Source organism: Cebus imitator, unplaced genomic scaffold (assembly GCF_001604975.1).
Source record: "Cebus imitator isolate Cc_AM_T3 unplaced genomic scaffold, Cebus_imitator-1.0 Scaffold46, whole genome shotgun sequence".
Lineage (NCBI taxonomy): Eukaryota > Metazoa > Chordata > Mammalia > Primates > Cebidae > Cebus > Cebus imitator.
In genome coordinates, this window is record NW_016107361.1 from 611,211 (window position 1) to 635,123 (window position 23,913).

General features: G+C 40.5%; 1 protein-coding gene across 4 annotated transcripts in view; it reads left to right on the top strand.

Annotated features, from left to right (window-relative positions):
- The window catches only part of MCC (MCC regulator of WNT signaling pathway), a 460,356-nt gene that overhangs the window by 336,888 nt on the left and 99,555 nt on the right, over positions 1-23,913 (top strand). For all 4 annotated transcript variants that reach the window (XM_017527172.2, XM_017527173.2, XM_017527174.2 and 1 more), the window contains 2 exons: positions 1,095-1,208; positions 11,373-11,515. In XM_017527172.2, coding sequence (XP_017382661.1) covers positions 1,095-1,208; positions 11,373-11,515 — 257 coding nt within the window. The remainder of the gene's footprint in view (positions 1-1,094; positions 1,209-11,372; positions 11,516-23,913) is intronic.

Sequence of the window (23,913 nt, forward strand, 5' to 3'; positions counted from 1 at the left end):
ATCAAATGTATTTGCTCACTTCTTACTTTAAATCCTTCTTGACAGAGGCTGCAGAAAGCCTAGAAAGGGGATGGTTTGTTCTGATTCCAGTTGTTCACCCAAATGAAGTATGGAATTCAGCCAGGGGATGATCTGAGCTCCACCTAGAAAGGAAGCTTTCAAGGATTCAAAGGAAGTTTCAGGGTGTTGCTCTGGGACCAGTGTGTTGAACAGATCTTAAAAATAGTTCCATCCATCGGCCTGAACAGTCAAAGAAGGGACATGTGTGGTGGTTGTATGTGTAGCCAAAGCCCAGCCTTTAGAACTTGAACAGATTGAGGTTCTGGATGTATGTGGGCCTCTTGTTAATCTGTTGAAGAGCGTTCTTTCTAAGTCTTGGTAACCCAGAGAACTGGCTGGGGAAAGAGATCTCAGTCGATTGTTAGTTTGTCTTTTCACAGCATCATTTGTCACAGTTCTGGTGCTGCTCCTGAAAGAGGCCCTGCTAGCACATAAGAAGCATCTGTCTGGCCAGTATAGCTTCTCGGGGGAAGCGGGGAGGCAAAGAGGACGCAAGAACCAACAAGAAAATAAATGGGCCAACTGTACAAGACCATTTAAAAATCAGCTCTGCCACTTGTTTTTCTTAATGCTCAGACCCTGTCTGCCTGTGATACATGCAATTTAGATGACTGAATTCCAAAAAACCAATTCAGCTTTTGTGTTTTCCAAAGGTGAAAATTTATATGGCTCTGCCTTTTCTTTCCCCTCATGATTAGAGTCAGGCCGCTCCACTTCAGCTGTCAGGCTCTTCCTCACAGAGTAACTTGGGGAAAGCCATTGGAAAGAAGTTTTGTTCTCTGGCCTGGTTATACCACTCAAAATTAGGTCCCACGGCCCACACATAATATTTAGGGTCACCATATAACCCAGCTCACTGGTAACACACCTGATTTGTGTCTTTAGTCCTCAAGATTCATAACACTTACCTTCTTTCTCAAAAGTGTGGCCTTTTGGATGATAGGTGTTTAATGTGGTTATGCTAGTTGTGGGAATGAAGGGAAGGAATGCATCTCTGCCTCGGTACTCTAATCTCTTCCTTTCTCTCACCACAGCTCCATTCGGCAGCCCTGGCATCACTAAAGGGAGATATTGTGGAGCTTAATAAACGTCTCCAGCAAACAGAAAGGGAACGGGACCTTCTGGAAAAGAAATTGGCCAAGGCACAGGTAAGGGATCTGGAAAGTTTTTTTTGTTTTTTTTCCTTTAAAAAACAAAAACAACAAGGTGAAACCCCGTCTCTACTAAAAATACAAAAAGTTAGCTGGGCATGGTGGCACGTGCCTGTAATCCCAGCTACTCAGGAGGCTGAGGCAGGAGANAAAAAAAAAAAACCCTAAATTTAAAAGAAAGGAAGATCTTTATAAACAGGATAAAACTTTAAAGAACACTCAGAGAGATTTAAGAAAATATTATACTCTTTCCTGAGAAAATATAAGAGATTGAAGGGCTTTTAGAAATACATATATTCAGAGAATTTTGAAACTCCGTCTCAAAAAAAAAAAAAAAAAACCTTCATTTTAAGATAAAACATGGGTATAGAAATTCCCACAAAACAAATTACAGCTTTAGCAGCAAATACTCTGTCTTAGTCTGCTCTGGCTGCTGTAACAAATACCATAGATTTGTGACTTAAACAACATTTATTTCTCACGGTTCCAGAAGCTACAAAGTCCAGGGTGCTTATTGAGGGATCCCTTCCAGATGGCTTTTTTTTTTTTTTGAGACAGGGTCTTGCTCTGTCACCCAAGCCTGGAGTGCAGTGGCATGATCATGGCTCACTGCAGCCTCAACCTCCCAGGCTCAAGCAATCACACCACAGCCTCCCAAGTAGCTGGGACTACCAGCTAATTTTTTGTATTTTCTGTAGATTTGGGGTTTTGCCATATTGTCCGGCTGGTCTTGAACTGCTGAGCTCAAGCGATCCTCTTGCCTGGCCTTCTAAAGTTCTGGGATTTCAGGCATAAGCCATCGTGCATAGCCTTTTAATTTTCTTCCCTTGCTTTGATTTTTCAAGGACTTCTATTATTTGTATGTTGGATCGTCTTTATCTGTTACTGTCTTAAATATTTTATATCTTTTTAAAATTATTTCTCTTTTCTGTTTCTCTTGGGATGTTATATGTTGTTTTTAGCCTTTTTTGCCTTCTAGTATAGTCACTTCTAAAAAACATTTTCAATCTATTTCAGATTCTTTTCTCACTTCTGAATTTTTCTGATTCCTAATTGTGTTCTTTTCTGTCTCACGTCTTTTAGTTTATTTTGAAATAGTAGGCTATTATTTGGAGTGTTTTTGCTTGGGGGATTTTGTTTGCTTTTGGTCTGTGTTGTGGCATGCTTTTATGGTTTATAAGGATGTTCTGACCTTATTTTGTATAACTTAGTATGGGATTTGACGTCAGTATTTTTCTGTTTTTCATGTGAAAAATAATTTCCTTGAACTTTCAGGAGACAGGCTTTAACATGGCTTTCTAAAGTGTTTTGAACCTAGCCTTCTGTTGTTTTCTTGTTGTCAAAAATGGCAGCTTACTTTCTGTCACTCTCTGGCTCTGTTCCTTTTACCTGCTTTTATCTGGATCTTTTCTTTCCTTTGTAATTCCCATCCTTTTCAATTTTATTTCCGCTCCCAGCAATTTCTCTTCCTGGAAGGCAGCCCTGAGGGCAGTCTCCAAAGTTCACAGGGACTAGCCTGCTGTAGCCTCTTTAGGTCTTACTTTGGCCCCCTGCACTTACTCTTCGGTCGGGCAAAACCCGTCCCAGTTTTAGCTACTATTCCCCAATTGGGCCTCCTTACGTTCCTGTGAATACCTTTTGTTTTTTTAGGAGTTTTTCAAGTTCTCAGATACATCAACCTTGTTTTCCTCTGATTCTCGCCATGGTGGTGCCACTCAGATCTTATGGATGATGTTGGCTTCTTCTTACCTGCTTGGATTTTCTTGTTCTCAGGCATACCTTGCTCCAGGCTTTGGGCTCTACTGTGTAGGTACTTTATTTTTATGTGAGAATTCAGAGAAATTTAAAAACCCGGCTATAGAAGCCTTCCAGAATGACCTATGGAAATTTTTGGAAAACTTTCATGTCTCATAATCAAAGATTGTTTGAGTAGAGGGAAAAGATTGTACTTAAGATCATCCACTTTCACGTTTGATGGGCATCTGAGGGAGATTAGCTTGATTACCCAAAGATAAATGAGTAGCTCAGCAAAGCCACCAGTGCCTTTTCTTACTATAGGGTATTATACATGACAAAAATTTTCAATTTTTACTTAGATGAAAATGTTACTTAAAATATTTTCCTTCTGATTATAAAGGTAATAAAATAGTGATAGAAAAAAATAGAAAGCATTAGAATATTTCAGTGGTAATCTCTGAACTAAAACTTTTTTAGTGCTTTTTTTTTGTTTTACAGTGTTTTTTAAGAGAAAATTGTTATTTTTGTATTTTAAAACAACTAAATGGTGGTGACTATGCTTTCTAATTTATACCCACCCAAAGTCAATCATCATTAGCAATTCTTATTGATGAGAATTTGTTTTAAAAAAGAAAACAGTGAATGTGTTTAATTGAAAGCTGGCATGTACAATAGCTTTGGATTTTAAAAAGTGACCAGGAAGGTATTTATTAAAATTTAAGCCTACAAAGGCAGCTTATACAGAGGATGGTAAGAGGATAATAGAAATGTTTTTCTCTGCTAAGTCAAGGATTGATTCAGCTCTTTTTTTCACTTACAGTCAAGCCATCCTCATGAAATAGCTTTTGATGACTGATTTTACCCCTGATGATGATGGTCATATCATAGAACCATTTATTGATTCTCTTATTTGCGTCCTTAGGTGAAATAGATTTAAAAGTTACTCTCTGCTCTTCTCACTGGAAATTTCTTCCCAGTTCATATACTGGAACCTAGGAAAGAGAACATGAAAAAAATGTCAGACTTACCATCTCATATCTTTAAAAAGATGACATTTATGCAAGAAAAAAATAAGAACAATGAAATGACTGTGCCACATTTTCTGTATTATATGCCATGGTAAAAGATTCGTGTTTGAGGCTTTACCAGATTGTGGAAGAGCAAATTCATGTGTAAATTTATGCTCTGTGGCTTTGGTAAGTTTTACCAGCTCTCTAAATATTGTAGTGCTATGATTAAAATGTAAGATGTAAATGGTGGTTATGTTCAACAGGCATTACCAAGAAAGCGGCAACATCTGTTGAATAATCATTAATGGTGACACTAGAACTGGTTGAATAAAAGAAGGTTTCTTACATATGCTCATGACGTCAGCTTGTAGGTAGAGTTTTGAGAATAGCGGTATGAAGGGAAGAACCAATATCAATATGATGGAGACGACATACTGCTTCTATATTAATTTTCTATTGCTGTGTGATAAATTGCCATGAGCTTACTGGCTGAAAACAGCACAGTCCTATCTTCCCAGATGGAATAGGGCACAGACATGCACCAACATTCTACAGCCCGGCGGGGACTAAGCCTGTGGGAAACTGGCTAAGATCATATATAGTCCTGATTTTATGCTTTTAGCATATTTGTTATTTATTTAGTACCAACAGTTATTTTAAATTACTGCATTTTTAAGTGCTTCAGAAGGAAACATATCAAACAAGCTTATGAACCCATTTAAAATCGGTGAGCAGTAATGTGGAACACTTTCTATTTCTAAGCTGTTTATCTTTGGAAAGCAAGTCTCCTGAATTTTCTACCTCTTGGCTTTCAGGAAGAGAACACACACGGTTTTCCTTAAGTGGAAAGGAGAGAGTGTTTTCTTCTTCCCTTGTTTTCTGAGATAGCTTTTCTGAGATGTAGTTGGCATGTATTTTCTTTGTTAGAGTCACCCCATTCCATTCCTTTCCTATTCGTTTATACTTCTCTTTGGTAAACTACTCCAGCTGCTTTGCTCCTTAATGGCATTTCCACTTGTCCTGGTGCCTCTTTGTTTAGCCAGCCCAGTTTCCCCTTAGCAAGGTTATCTGGGCAAGGGCTTAAGAGTGAGAGTGGAAACACCCCAAATAGTGTTAGTTGTGACAAATCCTGTGTGACCTTGAGAGTGTAATGACACTTGTTAGCATATTTTAAAAGGGAGTAGTACTAACCTGCTTCACGGGATGGTTGAGAGGGTTAACAAATTAATGATGGCCTTGCATTTTCCAAGAACCTAGTTCATAATGCTCTTAGATTTGACAGCTGACAGTAATGCGATGATTAAAGATCAGTGGCCTCGGTGGAGTGAGATAAAACCTGGTGACGAACATTAACAAAACCATAAAGCTGCTTAGAGTCACCACACTGCACAGGGTTTTTCCAACAGGGGCTCAAGTTCTCAGGCCAGACTGTCTCAAGGCTGACTCAAGGCTTTATCCCTGGATTGCACCACAGCAGGGATGAGCCTAAAGGATTTTGTTCTCCATGGTTGAAATGACGATGTTGTTTGTTTTTATTACACATGTTTGCATATTGGCAATTTCACCAATTTATGTGACTAGACACAAGTATTTATATGAATTTTTAATTTGCTTCATCATCATAACAGGAAAGCTAAGATCTCAAGAAGAAACTCAGGGTATGTATTACGTGCCAGATGAAATTTGGGAAAAACAAAATTTCATCATATCCAATCTCAATCATTTTTTACTTTTCCTTTCAAACTGAAAATCTGCAGTTGTGAGACAAATCTAGACTCCTAATGATATTGACCTCCAGAAATTAATGGCAGGCAAGACATTGCAACCACAGGCTTTCTGGCTTTGTGGCACTGTACCTTCAGTCAAGAATTGAATATGGGCTAGGAGGAGGGAGAACCCTGGATGCAATTACCTGTAATGATAGAAAAAAAATAGTAGCATAGTAGCATGTTATTTGAGACTCTTTTTTATTTTATTCAACTGAAATTGTATGGGGTGTTTCAGTCCAGTAGAGAGAAGAAAATAATCTCTAACTTATAAATTGTAGTAGAAGAAACTGCCTTTGGTCCCAGAGGCTGCTAAGTAAATTATCACTGAGAATTGACTTTGGAAGCTAAAGCTGGCTTGTTGGAAGCTGGAGAGACTTTGAATTCCCTGTTTTATACCCCCTTGTGTCTCCTTTTCTGTTTTTATCCTCCCAGGGTGTTGAAGAGAGAGCTCTTTGGCCTTTCCTAGCTCTCTTTGGTATTGTAAGGCCTAACATTCATGCTTCCTGTAGTTCACAGAGGGGTTTCAGGATCTGAGGACAAGGCACCACCTGAGATCCTTAGGTAAATGGTGAAGAGGATATACACCCACAGATCAGGGAGCTGGGGGAGGAAGAGGGCAGAAGATTGTGGCTACAACAGCTTCTCTCCCTTGATGGCATAAACAGGAATCAGAGGGGTATTTGTTACCTGGGTTACAGTAAATAAATCAGTTGCTCCACATTTAGTCTGTTTTCTCATCTACAAAGTGATGGTATCCTCAAGCTATGCTGTGGAAACAAAAAGTTTCAAATTTTTAGTGGCCTAAGATACCAAAGATTTATTTCTTGTTTTCTATTGGGGGCTCACTGGGCCTGGCAGGGGATTCTGTGATGTATTGTCACTATCCAGGCTTACAAGCTGAGGGCCTCTACCATCTGGAATGTTGTTAGTGGCCATGGCCTGGGGAAGGGAATGTGGCAAGTCCGGCAGGAGCAAGTAAAGGCTTCTAGGCAAAATGGTGTATATTCATTCATATCTTATTGGCCAAAGTAAGTGGCATGGCTGTATTTAGCTTCAAACAGGAAAAGCATAATCCTGCCATGTGCATGGATGGAGGCAAATCAGAGGCTGGGTGCCACAGGGTACTTATACCACGTGGTGGTCCTGGTAGATGGAGCATTATATATATAAGAAATTAATGGGGAGAAATGAACAGTATTCAGAAAACAATGTGTTAGGGGAATTAAGAAAAAAATGAGTGGGTTCTGTATCAATTTTTTGAAAGCCTGTAACATACTTAAATTTTTAACTTAAAAACTGGAAAACGTATGTAAATATTAAGTAGTAATTGTAGAAGTAAACCTCTTTTCCCTCTTTGGTTGTCGTCGTCATGTTACCCTCCCAGATGAGGCCTTGAAGGAACAAGTGCTCCTAGATGACTCTTAAGTGAAGGTGCAGTGTTGAGCCTGGCCTACCCTGTGTCCTTATTAAACAAAACACCTGAAATCACGCACCATCACGGTTAAAAAGTGCTCTTCCAGGGCTGGGTGCAGTGGCTCATGCCTGTAATCTCCGCACTTTGGGAGGCTGAGGCAGGCAGATCATTTGAGGTCAGGAGTTTGAGACCGGCCTGGCCAACATGGTGAAACCAGATCTCTATTAAAATAGAAAAATTAGCTGGGTGTGGTGGCACATCCCGGTAATCCCAGCTACTCGGGAGGCTGAGGCATGAGAATCACTTGAACCCAGGAGAAGGAGGCTGCAGTGAGCTGAAATCATCCACTGCACTCCAGCCTGGGTGACAGAGCAAGACTCCATCTCAAAAAGAAAAAAAAAAGTGCTCTCCCAGGTCGTGAAAACTCAAGGTGATGTGAGGCAACAGGTCAGTAATAAACTAGAGTGTGGTGACAGAAGTGGGCCTCACTTTAATAGGCTGCTCCCGCCTATGTGGGAGGTCGCCAAGGCAGGAAAGCTGGCAGTGGTGCACAGAATGGCTTTGTCTGTCCTGGGTGCCACCTGCTCATCTTCCACTTTTCCTGCAGTAAAGTGCCACATTCCCAGGGTTAACTTGTGAGCAGTTGGATGGTTGCTGTTGAACAAGAGTGTTGTGTTGGTTCTTTTGGCTTTTGCAAGTGATGGCTTGTTTCCTCCTGTGGGAGTTGCTCTGCTTTTCCCTGCACTATAGCTTGGAAATGCTTGGCAAATTTCCGCTAAGCTTTGGGATCAGTGTTTCAGCCTCTGTGGCTGAGTACAACGAGTGTGCACAAATGAGTGAAGTATGTTTAATAAGAATAGGCTGATTTGTACAGATGAACTTTGAGCAGTGGCTTCTCAGTCATTGATACATCCACTGGCTAGGAGTCTGTTCGATAATTATTTTCCAGTATTCTCTTTTCCATGGGGAAGGAAACCTCAGGATGCCATCTCGGTATTTCTTCTTCTCCCCACCCTCCCACTTCTATCCCTGTTTCATGTTCACCAGAAAAGAAGTCTGGGATTCTTTCAGTCCCCTGGAAGCTGTGACAACAGTTACCTTCAAAATGTGCTGTAGTCACCTCCCCTGGAGCACCCAGCACAGTCTCATTTCCATAATAATAAATCAAGAAAGGTCTGATAGGTATAGAGGAAGTATTACATTATAATATTACATTGCATGCCATCTTTTAAAAACGTACTTATGGAAAAATACAGGAATATAAATTAAATACCTTTGCCTTTAGCTGAAAGAGTTTTTTTTTTTTCCCTCCAGTATATTCTTGTTACTTCTCCCAAATTAATGCTTGAGCTCCAAATATACATTGAGTCTTTTTTGTCCATCTAGCTCCAAGCCCTATTCCATCTGACTGAGTCACCAGGTTTCCTGTTGCCTCTTGTTCATGCAGGTATACCCCAGGCAGGCTTCCCAGTTAGAGGCAGGGGAAAGATGGTGCAATACCAGATAGCACGCTCTCCCTCTCCATCTGGTATCCTGGGCAGCCCCACAGGGTCTTTTTTAAGTGTAAGCAAGTTTATTAGAGAAACAAAAGAATGGCTACTCCATAGGCAGAGCATCAGCAAAGGCTGCTGGTTGGCCAGGGTCACATCTTTTAGGCAGTTCACATCAGTCAGTAGGGATGCCGAAGCGTGGTCTTTTGGTGGTTATCAGCTGATGGTGTGCCTTTCTCTGTATAAACCTTTGAACATCTGCGTTGTTTATTGGACTTTGCAGTTTCTTATCAGCCCAGGTGGTGGTAGTGACCTGTTGGCTTAAAAGAAGGAAGAATGAGTGGGGAAGTAAGGGAAAGTGAGAGCTCATTGAGTGTGTAAGTAGAAATGTTTTACAGTAATTTGTAGCCCTAGAGAACTGAATGTGGAAAACCAGAGAGGAGGAACTAGCAACTTGGCACCTTAGGAGTCACAGCATGGACGAGATCCAGGTCAGAGACATTTTTTTTTTAAATAATTTTGAGATGGAGTTTCACTCTTGTTGCCCAAGCTGGAGTGCAGTGGCACAATCTCAGCTCACTGTAACTTCCACCTCCCAGGTTCAAGTGATTGTCCTGCTTCAGCCTCCTGAGTAGCTGGGATTACAGGCATGCCCCACCACGCGAGTTAATTTTGCATTTTTAGTGGAGACTGAGTTTCTCCATGTTGGTCAGGCTGGTCTTGAACTCCCAACCTCAGGTGATCTGCCAGCCTTGGCTTCCCAAAGTGCTGGGATCACAGGTATGAGTCACCAAGCCCAGCCCCAGAGACAGAATTTTATCCTACAGACACACTAAGATCTGGAACTGGTGACCTGCACGAGAGCGTCCACTGCATCTGCACATGTTCACACAACAGGAACACACACACACTTTGAGGTTGGGAATAGAGAGAGGCTAATAGCAGGAGCTCGTAGATGTGCTGCAGGTCTGAGAGGAACAGTGTTCTGTTCTTAGTGTGTTCCCGAGAAATATGAAGCTCTTTCATTTATTGATAGAAATTGCCTTTGAGATCCTGTCATTTTGTGGACTTCTTGTTCTTTAAGGATGTAGGATCATGGATGAGAAAGGCCTCGCTTCATGGAAAGACTGTCTGTGCCTGGTTATCTGTTTAGGAAAGCCTCCACTAGATGTGCCTTTCACTCAACCTTGATCCTTGCCTCTGTTCCCACTTATTTTTTGTGTGCTTGACCTTGAGTGGAGGTTATTTGGTGTTTCAGGTTGTCACTAAGAACAGTAGTTTGCAGGAGTAGTTTCCTGAAAGTAACTATCCCTCTAGGACTAAGCATTCAACAATGTTGTTGCCTCCAATCTTGTTTCTGGAGCTCTGAGGTAACCCCCAAGAAGTTACATAAATACTGATCCAGCTCTTGTTGAGGTGCGGGCCCTACCATGACTGATACCAATATATTTGTCAGACTTCTTTGTTGAGTACTTCTATTTCAGTCTTGAGTTAGGCACATAATGTTCAGTTTATCGTTGAAAGCCTTTTCTCCCTGCCCTGGGTTATGCCTTTGGAAACTTAGCCAGTTTAGGGAGGGACAGGGGAGGTAGTGGGTGAGAAGTCCTTCTCTTTCCCTGCCTGCCACCAGGCCTGGAGGTGCAAACCTGCAGAGCTGGAAAGCACATATGGCTTTTGTCACTAAGAAAACCTTGTTGAAGGTGAAATTAAAGTTCCTCTGCTGACAGGAAATTAATTACAGCTGAATATAGTAGACAAGGACACAAGCTAGACTACTTGTTCCATCACTGAGGAATATTTTAATATTATGTAAATGAGTTATTATGCACAGTGATTGGTCAGGATTGAGAGGCGTAGAGAGAAGTAAAAGAGGTGAACAGTTTCCTCAGGATTTAAACTGGCTACAGAAATGTTTCTGTAACTCTGCTGCCTCTTAGTCCATGAAACGCTGAGCAAGGGAAGCTCCTCTGCCTCTTTTATCAGTATTTCTGCTAAGCAATTTTCATGACGGCAATTCATCTTCATCTGTTCATTCCATGACACTTCTAGATCACCCACGGTGAACCAAGCCATTTACCAGTGCTGGGCTAAATAATGAAAACACCTACTTCCTGCCTTCCAGGAGCTTACAGTCTGGGAGACAAGGATATTGGAAAGCATTAAATTTGCAGATAATCCAGCCAGATAAGAAGGTGGATCATACCATTTAGGATTATTTGGTTGAAAAAAATTGCTGAAACAGTCCCTGACAAACTTCAGCAAAGAAGGAGTGAATTGGTAAAAAGGGAAAATGAACAGCCGTAAAGGAACTTGGGAAGGAAGCTGTAGGTAGCAGGAAATAAGAGGCTCTTCAAGGCTCTCTGAATCAACTCCATGCAGCCTTGTATCCATTTGCTCAAGATTGAAATTCTCTGCAGAAGGTGTCTGCTGCATCTAGCTTGGACCACTTGCCTGTTTCTTGGCTAGGGGAAAGCAGGGTACTTGGACAGTGTGTAATGGCAGAGGGACTGTTTGCCAAAGAGAGAAAGTGTTAGAAAGGCACTCTGGTATCCACCAGGGGAATTATAAAATCCAGCCATGGATTTGTTTCCTGGGATTGTCAGCCGATGGGTTGACATACATTTTAGTTGGAGCATACTCAGCGTTGGCAGTTGTAATGGTTTGAGGCCCCGAAGCTTGGAATCACCCACCTATAGGTGCATGAATTCATCAGCACTTCTGTCCTTTTCCCTTATTTTTAGTGCGAGCAGTCCCACCTCATGAGAGAGCATGAGGATGTCCAGGAGCGAACGACGCTTCGCTATGAGGAGCGCATCACAGAGCTCCACAGCGTCATTGCAGAGCTCAACAAGAAGATAGACCGTCTGCAAGGCACCACCATCAGGTACATGGCTCCCGTCAGCTTCCTCTCTAACCCTTCTGCTGGACACTCTGTCTTAGAGCTGAAGTAGCCCCAACTATTAATACTGTTAACTCCAAGACCAAAGTTCTGGTTTGTAGATTATAAACTAGATTATAATGATGTTTTATTTGTATGTAAGGCTTTTAAAGTATCTATTTCTCTTTGCTTTGTTAACCATGTGCTTTCACCTCCCTTATTACGTTCTGATTTGGGTCCTTACAATAATCCTGGAAGGTAGATAGGGTGGGGGTTGTGGTCCTCAGTTTATTGATAAGGAAATGAAATCAGAAGTTGAATGAAATGCTTTAGTCATGAGTTCTAAATGGAGCCCCTTCTGTCTTAGATACCTATGTCCCCGCTACCCCTTTTTATTCACTGGGTTGACTCTAAATATATAAACTGTACCCCTCCCTTGGAGATTTTGAGAGATTTATGAATGTAGCTTATAACTAAGCATTATGTAGGCTTCTAGATAATCTGATTATATTTTGAGCTTACCTCAAATTGCTCTACCAACATGGATTTATCCTCTTAGCAGACTATTAAGGCAGGGGGCAAGATTTGACCCATCATTTTACTGGTGAAAAAGCTGGGGCTTAAAGAGAGTGAGTGACTGCCTTGTTAATATTAGCAGAGGATAGAGGTGGGTCAGAACCCAGAATATCTCTGCTTTTACTGAATTGTCTTTTCATAACAAATAGGGATTCTGCCTTCCTTACTTACTAATCCCTTGGCTCCTAAGTCTCCTACTACCGTGATTAGTTGGTTCTATGTGCCCTGTTCTTCAGAGGAGAGGTTGCTTTAAGAGACTTACTAAGCCATGGATGAGAACATTTTCCTGTTCCTAGTGATGCTCAGGGAACAGCCGGAGGACAGCAAATGGCTGGCACCTACCTTTTTGGAGAAAGAGTGCTTTGTTCGCCGAATGCTTATACAAGCTACAATTTTAAAACAGTTTCAGAGGCAGCTACTTTAAACTCTTCTTCTAGAAGTCAGAGGAAACTTTGGATGCATTTTGTTCCAACACCGAGAGTCACAGTAATAACGGGGCTTCTTGATGAGGCTACTAAGGGCATCTGTTTTCTGGGCAAAATAGTGGAAAAATTTGCACTGAGCTGGAGCCACACAGCAAACTGCATATTCTGATTTAGAACCTCAAGGCCTTTAAATTGTGTATTGGTTTTCAGAGTGATTGTAGGTTAGAAGTACATGAGCAGAGAAGAATGCTTAGCCCAAAGGAATGATTATAGCAGATTTAAAGGAGCCTGACATGGGGCACTGGCAAATTTGTGATTTTTATTAAAACATATTGCACTTTTAAACACTTGAGAAAGTGAAAGCAAATGGGCTCAGTACATTGTGAAAAATACGAAATGTAAAAAAATACACATCACTTAGAAATCTCAATTTCAAGATGTTTAAATTGAATGTAACAACCAAACTGCTTCACACCAAAATGCAGTGAGCTTCTTGACCAGAAACAGTTATTGGTGCCTTTAATTTAAAGGAAGACTACATCTGTGGAGATGTCATATTAAATTCTGCCAGTTTGTATTATGTAAATGAGCTGGCCCCTCCTTGAGGGGATTCCCTGCAAGGCTGGAAGACACGTAGACATGTAGGCCAATGAGACAAGGCTCTTCTTGTCCTCGGAGCTCCTGAGGCTTAGGCATCTCCCCAGCCCTCAGCACTCCAGCAAATTGATTTGGCCTCTGAATTACTCAGGGTTCTCCAGAGGGACAGAAACCAATAGAACACAGAGATAGATATACATCTATAAAGATATGAAAGGGGATTTGTTAGGATTGGCTCATGTGATCATGGAGTCTGAGAAGTTTCACGGTAGGCTGACTGCAAACTTGAGATCCTGGGATGCTGGCAGTGTGGCTCAGTCAAAGTTTGAAAACCTCACAGCCAGAGAAGCTGATGGTGTAATTGTCAGTCCAAGCCAAAGGCTTGAGAACCTGCGGGAACACAAGTGCAGGTCTTGGAGTCCAAAGGCTGGAGAGCCAGGAGTTCTGATGTCCAAGAGCAGAAGAAGAAGAATATCCCACCTCCAGAAAGAGGGAGGGTGAATTTGTCTTTTCCTTTTTAATTCTATCCAGACACCCAGCCAGTTGGACGGTGCCCGCATACACTAAGGGTTGATCTTCCCCACTCAGTCCAACAAATCACACACCAGTCTCCTCTGGAAACACCCTCACATACACACCCAGAAATAATGCTCTAACATTTCTCTCAGGTATTCTTTAATCTAGTCAAGTTGACACCTAAAATTAATCATCACCGTCTCAGCTCTTAATATGCTGTGATGGGCCAAATGCAGTAGGAACTAGGCACCATGGATGAACTTCTGACTGCCCTAGCATATCGAGGGTCTACAGAATTGCTTGTCATAGTAGACAGACACCATGTGCTAGTACCATTATAGACTTTGGTGTCATTTAAATCTGGCCTCAGTTAAGAATTTATTGGAGAAGCCAAAAATCATCATTAAGGGAATAAGCTATGCTATATCCACCCTTAAGCTATACTGAATTGCTTAAGGAAAGAAAATGACAATCTCATAGTTTTCTATTTTTATCTCAGGTCACAATCAAAAGCACCAGGCACCTTCTGTGACTGCCCTAGAAGATTCTCCCATCCTTTATAGTCACAATGCTAATGTAGCCAAAAATCAGATATGGCAGATAACAGAAAAATTCTAACGTAAATTGAATTCATAGCCACATCAGATCTCTTAAATGAAGATTAAGCATTGGTAGGAAAAGATGAAATTGTGAGAATTTCAATGAGGACATCTGGGTAGATTCAAATAAATTTAAATACCTAGAAACTACAAGTCCCACTGAGCTCCCCTTCCTACAAAAGCAGTTCTCCCTCCTCATTCAATAAAGCAAGTCCTATCTTGCTTGGAGACTCTATGTCTATTTCACGCCAGGTAGGAGGTGGCAAATATAATCGCATCCCATTCCTACTTAATTAATCTTTATCTTTGGGTCTACAAGTGGTCAAATATCATCGTGTTCCAAAGAGATAAGTAGAAAATCCCACCTGGAAAGATACAGGTAAAGCACTGGAAGATTTGTAAGATTCCATTAATTTACATTTAATAAAACTTGGGGAATATGTGTGAGATTAGGAACTGAGGGTTCTAGACCAGGAAGGGAGGAATTCAGTGTTGGACTGATCATGAATTTATTGATAGGACTTTTCCTGTAAGAGATTCTGGATTCAGCATGTTAGTATGTTACACTAATCAAACTGGCGTTCACCAGTTTGATTAACTGAAAACAAGGTTCAACAAAGGACTCTACATTAAATTATGTTGAAATGCCAGAACTTTCCCAGTATAATCAAGAAAAAGTTCAGAGGTGTGAGGAGTCGGAAATGTTGACTGGGAGATGATGTCCTTAAAATGGGGTCTTTAATACCACTGAGTACCTGGAGTCAATGTGGGCTTGGTTACTGTATTGGTCCACAAGGTCACAATAGTAATCGAAAAGGTTTGACCTGCTAGGGATTGCTGTAGTGGCTAACTAAGCATGAGGTCTCTAGAACTGATATAAATGGGGAGCCTACTAAAGTTTTACTTGATCATTGTAGTTGAACTCTGGTCTGGTGAACATAGACTTTACATGCCATCACAGTGGATAATCATGGCCTCTTATCCAGCTCACTTACCTGGGTAATAGCCCAGTTATAGAACCAGAGCCCCTGGATGAAGGGGAAGATGTATACAATCATACCACAAGTGGATACAGTAAATTTTCCTTTTACCCCTTCAGAGAGAATGGCAGGCACTTAGAAGGGAGAGTGTGCAGAGGGGAAAAGAGAACTAAATTCTGAGGTAGATTACTAGACAGTGGATCTAAGCTGATAGCCCATGGAGCTCTAAAATACTGGTGGTTCACAAGTCAGAGTAGGGACTTATGAAGGTGTATCAGTCAGCTTGGGCTGCCATAGCAAAATATCATAGACAAGGCGGCTTACACAACAGCAATGTATTTCTCACAGTTCTGGTGGCTGGGAACTCTGAGATTAAGACACAGCTAATTTATTTCCCCATTGAGGCTTTGTTCCTGGCTTGCAGATGGCCACTTTCTCACTGTGACCTCACATGGAGGGAAGAGAGAAAGAGGAAACAAGCTCTCTGCTGTATCTTCATGTGAGGTCACCAATCCCATCATGAAGACCCCACCCTCATGACCTCATCTAAACCTAATTCCTGTCCAAAGGCCCTATCCCCAAATACCATCACACTGGATATTAGTGCTTCAACATAAGAATTTTGGTGGGGGCTGGGCACAGTGGTCATGCCTATAATCCCAGCACTTTGGGAGGCTAAGACGGGCAGATTACTTGAGGACAGGAGTTTGAGATCAGCCTGGCAAACACTGTGAAACCCTATCTCTACCAAAAAGTACAAAAGTTAGCTGGGTGTGGTAGTGCACCCCTATAGTCCCAACTACTTGGGATGCTGAGGCAGGAGAATTGCTCGAACCCAGGGGGTAGAGGTTGCAGTGAGCCAAGGTCGCACTGCACTCCAGCCTGGGCGACAGAGTTGAGACCCCTTCTCAAAAAAAAAAAAAAAAAAGAATTTGGTGCACAGTTTAGTTCCTAGGACCTTCTGTGACTACCCTAGAAGACTCTCCCATCCTTTATAGTCACAGGGCTAACGTAGCCAAGAATCAGACACTGCAGGTTGCTGAAAGTCAGCTGATAAGTAGCATTATGAACTAAGTCCAAACAATAGTAGACCTAGTTATGGCACCATCTGAGAGGTAACCTTTTTTCGACGCCCTAGAGATGTGGTAAATGCTCCCAACTAGCAACAGCATATGGTCTTGTGTTTTGTGGATTGAGAGAGTAGAAGTGGTTCTTCTTATGCATATACCTAAAAATCTACTTTAAAAATTATTGCTTCTTCTACCCTGATACCAAATGCAGACAGGGGCATAACAAAAACAAAACAAAACAAAAAACCCAACAACTTCAGGCTAATATCACTAATGAAAATAGAGGTAAAAATCCTCAAGAAAATACTAGCAAACAAAATGCAACACCACAGTAAAAAGATCATTCATCATGATCAAGTAGGATTCATCACAGGGATGCAAATATGGTTCAATGTAAGCAAATCAGTAAACTCGATATACCACATTAACAGAATAAAGGAAAAACATGATTATTTCAATAGATGACAGGAAAGTATTTGATAAAATTTATTCCTTTACGATAAAAACCCTTATCAAAATGGGTAAAAAGGGACATATTGATATGGTTTGGCTCTGTGTCCCACCCAAATCTCATCTTGAATTATAATCCCCACATGTTGAGGAAGGGACTTGTAATCCCCACATGTCGAGGGAGGGAGGTGACTGGATCATGCGGGTGGTTTTCCCCACCCTGTTCTTATGATTGTGAGTGAGTTCTGACAAGATCTGATGGTTTTATACGTGGTTGACAGTCGCTCCTTCAGATGTTTACACTCTCTCCTGCTGCCTTGAGAAGGTGCCTGCTTCCCCTTCTACCATAATTGTAAGTTTTCTGAGGCCTCTCCAGCCATGCAGGAACTGTCAGTCAATTAAAGCTCTTTCCTTTATAAGTTACCCAGTCTCAGGGAAGTTCTTTATACTAGTTTGAGAACAGACCAATACACATATCTCAAAATAATAAAGGCAACCTATGACAGACCCATGGCTAACATCATAGTGAATGGGGAAAAATTGAAGGCCTTTCCTCTAAAGACTAGAACAAGACAAGAATGCCCACTTTCATCACTGTTACTCAGTGTAATATGGGAAGTCCTGGCTAGAGCAATTAGGGAAGAGAAAGAAATAAAGGACATCCAAATTGGAAAGGTAGAAGTCAAATTCGCCTTGTTCACAGAATTATCCTGTTCACAGATGACATGATCTTACATACAGAAACCCCTAAATACTCTAACAAAAAACTCCTAAAACTGGTAAATTCAGTAAAGTTACAGGATACGAAATCAACATATAAAAATCATTGGCATCTATATATACCAATAATAATCAGAGAACCAAGTAAGTCAATTTCATTTACAATAGCTAAACAAAATCTAAATTTTAGATCTAAAAAGATCTAAATTTTGATTCCTTGCTTGCAACCCTAGCAGGTAAATACATAAATTAATTAATTAATTATTAATTAAGATTCATACATAAATAATACAAATACTTCCAAACCAGCAGAGCTACAAAAAATAGCACCTCAACCAAAAAATTACACAAAAAGGAAAACTAAAGCATGCATTATCAATAAAAACAAAAGATGTCTGACTAACGCACCTATACCAAAACTAAGTCTAGATTAATGTAAAATTTAATATCATAGAACGACACCAAAAACAGCAAAAGGTCAAAAAGCAGACACCACAAGGAAAAGAAAATGTCAAGTACAAAATAAAATAATTAAAACTAAACAACAGAGTGGCTAAATAAGGAAAGCAAAGATATCCAAAAAGAACAAGGAAGCACAAAATATCAACACAAGCCAGGAAACAGAAGCAAACGCTAACCCAAAAAAAAATAATAAAGCACATGTAAATACGCAGAACCCATTGTCCTCTCACAGACTACAAGCAAAAGAATTAATGAAATAATTAAATTTCTAAGCAAAACTCACAAACTAAAAAAAATCCCCACAAGTGCACTGGCACAATCACCACCAACTGCAAACTACGGCCCCTAGCTACAAGCAACCCCCACCCCTCACCCACCCCACAAACCACAAGCACAAGCGTCCAAAAACACACCTACCAAAAGCACACCTCTGCTTAGATATCACTAGGACACACAGGGACTCACAAGATAGGCCACAACCGGCTCAAAATACAGCCATCAGAGGATCGCCCCACCCTGCACACCCAAAACACCCGGACTAACAGTCTAAACCACCACACCCACCACCTACCATCAACTCACATAAAACGAGTCAGTATGCGGGAAAATAACAAGTAACTAAGACCATTACATACCCAGGCACAAAACAGCAGCATCCATAAATTCAACCAATGAAGAATCAAAAAGCAAAAAAAACAAAGCAAAAATATTTACAACACCTACAAAAATCAGAAAAGACCTAACAAAAAATGTAACCAAAGAAACAAAAGATCGCCAAAACCAAAAGGACAAAACCCGAAGCAAAATAAACGGAAGACGACACAAACAAATAAAAAGACCCCCAAACAGAGAAAGTACAAAAAACAAGACCGGGAACCCAGTGAGACCTAAGGAAACATTAGTGGAATAAAAAGCTAACGGACAGGAGGGAGATCAAAAACGACAACACAAGCACAAAAGGAGCAGAGCACAAAAAAACACACAAAAATGCAGCCAAAAACAGAAAGGAAGGAAAATATTAGTACTACCCAAAGTGATCTATAGAGTCAATGTAATCCCTATCAAAATACCAATGTCATTCTTCACAGAAATAGAAAAAAGAATCTCAAAATGTATATGGAACCACACACACACACACACACACCCAAACCCAAATAACCAAAGCCAAAAAATAAAGCTGGAGGCATCACCCTACTTGAGTTCAAATTATACTACAAAGCTGTGGTAACCAAAACGCATAGGACTGGCACAAAAGCAGACACAGAGACCAATGAAACATAATAGAGAATCCAGAAATAAATCCACTCATCTACAGTCATCTTATTTTTGACAGAGGCAGCAAGAACATACATTAGGGAAAGAACAGTCTCTTCAATAAATGGTGCTGGAAAAATTGGATATCTATACGCAGAAGAATGAAACCAGACACTAATCTCTCACCATATACAAACATCAGAGTGGATTAAAACCTAAACATAAGACCTGAACTATGAAACTACTCAGACAAAACATTAGAGAAATGCACTAGGACATTCAGTCTGGGCAAAGATTTTTTTAGTAAGACCTCAAAAGCATAGGCAATGATAGCAAAACTAGATAAATGGGATTACATCAAACTAAAAAACTTCTAAACAGCAATGGAAATAATAAAAGTGAAAAACTACAGAATGGGAGACAGTATTTGCATACTGTCCATTGGCAAGGAATATAAAGAACTCGATAGTATAAAAAAATCTGATTAAAAATGAGGAAAAGATCTGAATAGACACTGCTCAAAAGAAGACATACAAATGGCCAACAGATAAATGAAAAAGTGTTCAAAATCACAATGAGATATTATCTCTCCCTAGTTAAAATGGCTTCTACCAAAAACCTAGGGAATAATAACCTAGGGATGCTGGCAAGGATGTGTGAGAAAGAGGAAGTCTCATATTACTGTTGGCAGAAATGTGAATTACTACAACCACTATGTAAGACAGCATGAAGATTCCTCACAAAACTTAAAATAGAACTACCATATGATCCAGTAATTCCCTTACTGCTTATATATCCAAAAGAAAGGACATCAATATATTGAAGAGACACCTGTATTCCCTTGTTTATTTCACCACTATTCATAATGGCCAAAAATTTGAAATCAGTTTAAGTCCCAATCAACAGATGAATGGATGAAGATGCATGTAATAGAATATTATCAGCTATTAAAAAAAGGAAGAATGAAATCCTCTCACTTGCAGCAACATGAGTGAAACTGGAGGTTGCTATGTTACATGAAAAAAGCCAGAAAGCACAAAAAGACAAATATTGCATGTTCTCAATCATGCAGGCGCCAAGAAAGCGGATCTCATACAGACAGAGAGTAGTTAGGTAGTTATCAAAGGCTGGGAAGGGTAGGGAGAAGAGGGGGATAAAAAGAGGTTGATTAATAGGTAAAAAATATATAGGTAGACAGAAGTAAGACCTAGTGTTTGATAATTGAATAGAGTGACTATAGTATTTTATAACTCAACATAGCTAGTTGAGAATAATTTGAATGTGCCCAGCATAAAGAAAAGATAAATGTTGAAGGTGATGGATATCCCAGTTATCCTGACTTGATTATTTCACAGTATAAATGTATCAAAATGTCACTGGTACCCTGAAAATGTATATCTATCCTGTATCAAAGAAAAAGTTACAACTTCTCATTTTTGCAACCTTGAACTCTGCTGGTTTGAAATCTTAGAGAGTTCTCTACCCGATAATACAGAAATGATTCCACTGACTGCCACCTGGCCTTTTGGGATGCCACATGCCATTGAACCAATAGGCAAAGAAGGGAGTTACTCTACTGGTGGAGTAACTATCAAGAGGAAATTGGAACAGTGAGCAGCATGTCTGAAACACATGGGAATCCCTAGGATACCTTCTAGTGACTATCCAGTGGTAAAAGTTAGTAGATTAGAATAACCCAATACAAGTCAGGCTACTAAGGGCTAGGCCTTTGAGGAATAAAGATTTGGGATTAGTTCATTAAGTAAAGAACTAATTCTAACTAGCTGAAATGCTAGCCAAACAAAGAAAATATGGATTTCCTAGTATAGCCTCATGACCAGTTGCAGAAAAGACGGCTAGGCAGTACATAGTTTCTTGCTTGTATATGTGTGTTTGTGTGTGTGTGTGTGTGTGTGTGTGTGTGTATAATGTATGTAATAATGGAGAAAATATTTAATATATATATACTTTTCTTTTTCTTATTATTTTCTCCTATTATTTTATGTAGGGTGAGTTGCTGGTGAAACTCATAATTTAGTAGGTAGGTGATATGATATTTAGGTGGGTTTGTCATTCAAACCAGAAGAGTGAAGATCACTTCACAATACTATAAATGATGGTACTTTGGATCTCATTTTGAAAAGATGAACCTATTTGAACTGAATTGAGGGATGACTACAGAGAAGGTTAGTGGCATTGCTATTGCAATGGAGAAACTGCGGTATGGATAAGAGGGTGCATACAGTTGGTCACTGAGTAGCTAAAGAGGGGAGACTGTGATAGCTGTTGTCTGACAGTTGATACCATTCCCATCCCTCTCTTTATTCTCCCCAGAATCAAAGAGGACCTGGGAACTACCTCTCAGACTCTCTGACCAGATGGGTTCTAGATAGAGTTTGAGCTCTGCCGATGAAATGCACTCACATGGGTTTGGACGGCAGAGGGAGGTGGGAGCCATTCTCGCTCAGGCCATTGTGGTGTAAAGGCAGTAGCAGTTCCTGATCTCTGAGGGGCTCATGGCCACAATGGCAAATCTCACAAATCTTGGTGGCCTCTGCTCACCTCTCTCTTCTCCAGCCCTTCCAACAATTTTGCAGGCACAGAACTAAGTTAAATCCTTTCTACTTGAAGCATGCAGTGCAGTTTGTTTTCTTAACTGAACCCTGCCTAATGCATCCTAAATCCTATCTCCTAAGATTAAACACTGAACACTTTATACATATGGCCTTCTGAAAAATTTTATTCATGAGTATTTTAAACAAATCGGATCATACAATATGCACTGTTTTGTGATATGTGCTTTTTCACTTAACTGTTACGAGTGGCTTTTTTTAATGTTCATCTGACTTGGGGAGGTTATAAACAGGGTGGGGGAAATAGAAAAATACATCAGTAGCTCACTGGATGTAAAAAGAAAAGGATTTGTAAGCGAATTATACATGAGATCTTTTCTTTCTGAAGGAAGTTATTTTCTTTTCTATAAGCAACTCTCATAACATCGGCCTCTCACTACCAAGTCTCATGAGTTGTTCATGTTCTCTGCTTTGCCTCCCCTTTACTTGTTAGATTACTGCTGCTGTCTGGCTTCTGACTCCAAGTTTACCAAAACCCTCTTGCTATGAACTGAACTGTGGTGCCCGCTTCCCCAAATTCATATATTGAAGGCCTGTCCCGCACTGTGATGGTATTTGGAGATGAGGCGTTTAGGAGAGAATCGGGGTTAGATGAAGTCAGAAGAGTGGGGCCCTGTCTTAGTCCCTTTGTGTTGCTAGAAAAGAATATCTGAGGCTGGGTAATTTATAAATAGAAGAGGTTTATTTGGCTCATGGTTTTGCAGGCTGTAAAGAAGCATGGCACTGGCATCTGCTTCTGGTGAGGGCTTCAGACTACTTCCACTCTTGGCAGGAGGGAAAGGGGAGCCAGCTGTGCAGAGATCACATGGCCTGAGAGGGAGGATGTGTCAGGCTCTTTCAACAACTCCTTCTCCAGGGAACTAACAGAGTGATAATTCACCTGCAAGGAAGGGCATTAATTTCCTCATGAGGGATCCACCCCCATGACTCAGACCCACTAGACTCCATCTCCATTACTGAGGGTGAAATTTCTACATGAGAGTTGGAGGGGACAGTCATTCAAACCATAGCAGGCCCTCATGAAGGTGTATTGCCTTTTTTTTCCTTTTTTTTTTTTAATTATACTTAAGTTCTGGGATACATGTGCAGAACATGCAGGTTTGTTACATAGGTATACATGTGCCGTGGTGGTTTGCTGCACCCATCAACCCATCATCTACATGAAGTATTTCTCCTAATGCCATCTCTCCCCTTGCCCCAATAGGCCCTAGTGTGTATGGTCCCCTCCCTGTGCCCGTATGTTCTCATTGTTTAGCTCCCGCTTATGAGTGAAAACATGTAGTGTTTGGTTTTCTGTTCCTGTGTTAGTTTGCTGAGAATGATCGTTTCCAGCTTCATCCATGTTCCTGCAAAGGATATGAACTCATTCTTTTTTATGGATGCATAGTATTCCATGGTATATATTTACCACATTTTCTTTATCCAGTCTATCCTTGATAGACATTTGGGTTGGTTCCAAGTCTTTGCTATTGTGAATAGTGCTGCCATAAACATACATGAGCATGTGTCTTGACAGTAGAATGATTTATAATCCTTTGAGTATATACCCAGTAATGGGATTGCTGGGTCAAATGGTGTTTCTAGTTCTAGATCCTGAGGAATTGCCACACTGTCTTCCACAATAGTTGAACTAATTGACACTCCCACCAACAGTGTAAAAGCCTTCCTATTTCTCCACATCCTCTCCAGCATCTGTTGTTTCCTGACTTTTTAATGATCACCATTTTAACTCGCATGAGATAGTATCTCAGTGTGGTTTTGATTTGTATTTCTCTAATGACCAGTGATGATGAGCTTTTTTTCATGTTGGTTGGTTGGATAAATGTCTTCTTTTGAAAAGTGTCTGTTCATATCTTTTGCCCACTATTTGGCAGGCTTGTTTGTTTTCTGGTATACTGCCTTTTAAGAAGAGACAGCAAACAGCTTGCATGTGTGCTCTCTCTCCCAGCCATACGAGGACACAGGAATAAGTCAGCCATCTGCAAGCCAGGAAGAGCCCTCACCAGAAAGCAGCAATGCTGGACCTTGATCTTGGAGGATCTAGGCTCCAAGATAAATTTGGATAAATTTATTTATCCAAAATAAATTTCTGTTGTTTAAGCCACACTATCTATGGTATTTT